Below are 5,064 nucleotides of genomic sequence, written 5' to 3'. Positions count from 1 at the left end.
TTTATGTTATAAATATAGTAAAACTTGATCAGTGAAGGTTGCTATAGGTTGAGCAAAATGCTGTAGGTATCCAGGAGTTTGAGTGAAACATAGAACATATACAGTAAGCATATATTTTCGCTGGGTCAAAATTGAGTGTGTCCACCCACTTAACTCAGTAGGGAGAGCATTGGTCTAAGGATCGCGGAGTCGCAAGTTCGATCCTCAGGCGGGGGGGCGTATGTTCTCCATGACGATTTGATAAAAGACATTGTGTCTGAAATCATTCGTCTTCCACCTCTGATAATTCATGTGGGGAAGTTGGCAGTTACTTGCGGAGAACAGGATTGTACTGGTACAGAATCCAGGAACAACGGTTAGGTTAACTGCAATGCCGTTACATGACTGAAATACTGTTGAAAAACGGTGTTAAACCCAAAACAAACAAACAAAAAACAAAACTGAGTGGATTTGAAATACTGAGTATATTCAGGTTTTATTCTCGCAAGATTGTAAGTTACTGTAACGATGTGATTTTTTTGAATTGCATTGTACTAATGGTTATTTATTAAGAGAGGATTAATGTTTGCTAGATCATAGATGATAGACCTCTCAAATATAGTGAAAATTAAATCCTTACGAAAATTTCTGCTTTTACATTAGGAAAAATGACTGGGTACCACATAAAACGCTCAAATGAGACACGGTGCTCCAGTAAGCGTATTGGTATTTATGTTACTGTTCTTGCACTGCCTGGCTATATTTTGGGAAAATTCATGTATGCCCTCTGGAAGACTTAATATAGCATTTTCCCATCGTGTATTATCAAACCTTATGGGTAAAAAATTTAAATGTATTTTTATATACTGTAGATTAGGTAAGTTTTGCATAGGCTTTATTTAGTGATTTCATGCCAAGATGCTTTATTAGCAGTGTTAAGAATTTACAAAACACAAGTATTTGTGTTTAAGGACTTGATGACAATATTTAGATTTTTTGAGGCACTGTGAGAATATGTGAAAACTAGACTGAGGTGCTTTTGAAAAAAGTGCACGTCTCCCACAACTGCCTAATCACCTAAATAGTTAGTCAGTCTTTATATAGTGTTTACTCACTACAAATATACCTTTGAAGAGTAAAAAGGCTGATTTTGGGTAATTCAAGGGCCATAATTCTGAAGTGCCTGGGGATGATTTGGCTAGTTAATGAACTTGGCTGAGGAGTTATGGTAAAAAGCATCTGGTTCAAGTTTGGTAAAGATTGGATGAGAACTGTTCCACTTAGAGCACGGATAAGAGTAAAAACGACGATTTTCAGTAATTCAAGGACCATAATTCCAAAGTGTCTGGGCCGTTTTGGCTAGTTATCGAACTTGGCCAAGGACTTATGGTCAAACACATTTTGTTCAAGTTTGAGAAATGTTCTACTTAGAGCGCAGACAAGATTTTTGCAGACACACAGAAGTAAATCAATATGTCTCCCACACCACTTTGTGGATGGAGACATATAATAAAAGCATTACAAACATTTGCCTATCTACAGTTGAACCATTTTACAATCTGTGTTGCTATACTACAATAGTATGTCTGTGACAATCTACAACACTTGAGCTATTTCTAAAGATAATTTGAGTTAAATTCTAGCTTTAAGATGGCCAATGTTGAACATGACCATTTCAATATTTTGTTGAATAGGACTTCTGTAAGTAAATTTCCCCTTTTCAAATGGACAAATTATCAGCACTGCTGATTCACTGATGGAGAGCATCTATAAACAGTTTCATTTTAGCCCACCTGTGCACGAAGCATCACTATATGAAAAACTTCTATGAAATATTATTCATAATACGAAATTTCTTCACAGAAATGAATTGTAGCATCACTAGATGATCCTATATGTGATCATTGTGAGATTATGTTTAATGTAATCTTTGCAAGATGCTCTTACATGTAATCAAGTGAAAAAATTAGATGTAATCATCGAGAGTTCTTACATGTGTTAAAGTCCCACGGTGACCTTATATGTAATCATCGGCAGGTGAGTTTACATCTTATTATTGCCAGATTTTTAGCCCACCATTAACAGATGATGGGCTATTCAAATCACTCTGCGTCCATAGCATCATCTAGTGGTTCTCTACAGTTTGTTCAAATTATCCCCCTTAGGGTCAAATATGGCCCCACCCTGGGGGTCACATGGTTCATATAGACTTATATAGGGAAAACTCTTAGAATCTTCATGTCCATAACCTACATCATTCAAATTAGGACCACATGTATAGTTTTGAGTGGCAAGATGAACCTTGACATGAGTTGACCTTGGTCTTGACCTACTTTCACATTTCTGTAGCTACAGCCTTCAAATTTGGACCACATGCACAGGTTTGTGTACTGAAACAAATTTTGACCTTGACATTGACCTAGTGACCTACTTTCACATTTTTGAAGGTACAGGCTTCAAATTTGGACCACATGCATAGTTTTGTGTTCCGAAATGAAATTTGACCTTGATTTTGACCTAGTGACCTACTTTCACATTTCTCAAGCTATAGCCTTCAAATTTGGACCACATGCATAGTTTTGTGTACCGAAATGAATTTTGATCTCGAGTTTGACCTAGTGACCTACTTCCACATTTCTGAAGCTACAGGTTTCAAATTTGGACCACATGCATATTTTTGTGTTCTGGATTGAAATTTGACATTGATTTTTACCTAGTACCTACTTTCACATTTCTCAAGCTACAGCCTCCAGATTTGAAGCACATGCATAGTTCTGTCTACCAAAATGAACTTTGACCTTGAAATTGATCTAATGACCTACTTTCACATTTCTCAAGCCACAGCTTTCAAATTTGCAGTGTACTGAAATGAAATTTGACCTTGATTTTGACCTTGAACTAGTCTTGAATGTTGGAACATTCAAAAATGGCTCAATGGTGGGTGCCAAGATCACTCTATGATCTCTTGTTTTATATGTAATTATTGCAAGATTATCTTTAATACATGAATCATTCTGAGTTGATCGTACAATGTAAACATTGCATGAATGGCTTTAACATATAATCATCACAGATGACCTTAATAGGAATCAGTTCTTACAAAATTATGGCATTAAATAAAGGAAACAAAAAGAAATATTTGGAAAGGATTTCCCTCGTTTAATGAAATTTTTCTGACCTTTTACATGACACCAGCTTGTAAAAAATAAATCTTATTTGGAAACATTAAGTTTAAATAGAATACTGCACTTTGATCAACTAATAAAACAGCATAGAAAAATCCGAAAATTGGTATGAAATAAATACAAAATAAAAAAAGACCAAAAAGCATCCACTATATAACTATATAATTGACCCAATGTTGGTATCTGGCTGTTGAGAACTTGGCGTCCCAATCGGGCTTGGTGTATTACGCAATACAGCATTGATCCTCCTTGCTGTTTGGAAATGTGAAACTGTTTTTGGACGCACATTACAAGATTTATGCCTTACTTTTCCTGTAATTGTCACATGTGCTGATTTGGGATCTACAAAAATGGGAGGATTCTGAAGATGTCTTAAAAAGCTAAAAGGTCCTGGTTTCCAGGGGCAAACAACAAATGCTTCCTCTTCACGATGTGGAGAGTATGCACTGTAAACTGTTCGGAAATTGTTCAACAATTTCTTCGGCACAATTACATCTGCATAGAGCTGGTCCCAGTGGTCCCATGCATTTCGTATTTCTGCCTGACGCAGGTCTTGGTAATAGGCATCAATTGCCCTCTTTGCCTGCAAACATTAAAACGTTTCTTTGTACAACAAATTATGTGTGAGCATTTTACCAAGATTATTTCAGTTATGTTGAGGTTCTAATTAACTCCAAACAATCAGGCCAATGCCGATCAGCAGAGTTAAATATATATCACACTATAAGTGGCAGTCAGAGTTATTTAATAAACACAATTTACTAGACAAGAGGGTCATGATGACCCTGGATCGCTCACCTGAGTAATATGAGCTACATGTTTCAAATGTCAAACTGATGATAAACTATTAAGAAAGTCAGTAGATCACATTCATGGTCAATGAAATTCAGTTTTACGATTTGTGTGCAAAACTGTGTATGTCATCAAAATTTCAAGGCTGTATCTTAATAAACAAGAAAGTAGGTCAGTAGGTCAAGGTCACAGTCAAGTAACATCATATAACTTGGGGTCATCAGGTAATTATAACAGTCTTGGAAATAGGATCAGATGATTTTTTAAAGTATTTTTCCTATATAACTCACATAATAACTAAGTAACCCCAGGGCGGGGCCTCTTTTAATCCCAGGGGCATAGTTTGAATAATTTTGGTAGAGGACTAATAGACAATGCATCATACCAAGTATCAAAAGCCTAGGTCGTATGGTTTCAGACAAGAAGATTTTTAAAGCTTTTTCCTATACAAGTCTATATAAAACTTGGGACCCCCAAGGCAGGGCCTCTTTTCACCCAAGGGATACAATTAGAACAATTTTGGTTGAGGACCATAAGACAATGCTACAAACCAAATATCAAAGGTCTATGTGTTGTGGTTTCAGACAAGAAGATTTTTAAACTTTTTTTCCTATGTAAGTCTATGTAAAACTTGGGACCCCCGGGGCTGTGCCATATTTGACCCTAGGGGAATAATTTGAACAATCTTGGTAGAGGACCACTAGATGATGCTACATACCAAATATCAAAGCCCTAGGCCATGTGGTTTTGTACAAGAAGATTTTCAAAGTTTTCCTTATATAAGTCTATATAAACCATGGGACCCCTGGGGCAGGGCCATATTTGACCCTAGGGGGATAATTTAAACAATCTTGGTAGAGGACCACTAGATGATGCTACATACTACATATCAAAGCCCTAGGCCATGTGGTTTTGTACAAGAAGATTTTCAAAGTTTTCCCTATATAAGTCTATATAAACCATGTGACCCCCGGGGCGGGGCCATATTTGACCCTAGGGGGATAATTGGAACAATTTTGGTAGAGGACCACTAGATGATGCTACACACCAGATATCAAAGCCCTAGGCCATGTGGTTTTGGACAAGAAGATTTTTAAAGTTTTTCTTT

At 36.6% G+C, this 5,064-nt stretch overlaps 1 protein-coding gene across 1 annotated transcript in view; it reads right to left on the bottom strand.

The window, feature by feature from the left end:
- Positions 1-3,113: 3,113 nt before the first annotated feature.
- The window catches only part of LOC123524514 (uncharacterized), a 105,087-nt gene continuing 103,136 nt past the window's right edge, over positions 3,114-5,064 (bottom strand). Inside the window, exon 8 of the mRNA XM_053538812.1 lies at positions 3,114-3,747. Coding sequence (XP_053394787.1) covers positions 3,322-3,747 — 426 coding nt within the window. The 3' untranslated portion in view covers positions 3,114-3,321. The remainder of the gene's footprint in view (positions 3,748-5,064) is intronic.

Source organism: Mercenaria mercenaria, chromosome 3 (genome assembly GCF_021730395.1).
Source record: "Mercenaria mercenaria strain notata chromosome 3, MADL_Memer_1, whole genome shotgun sequence".
NCBI lineage: Eukaryota > Metazoa > Mollusca > Bivalvia > Venerida > Veneridae > Mercenaria > Mercenaria mercenaria.
This window is presented reverse-complemented; position numbering and strand designations above follow the sequence as displayed.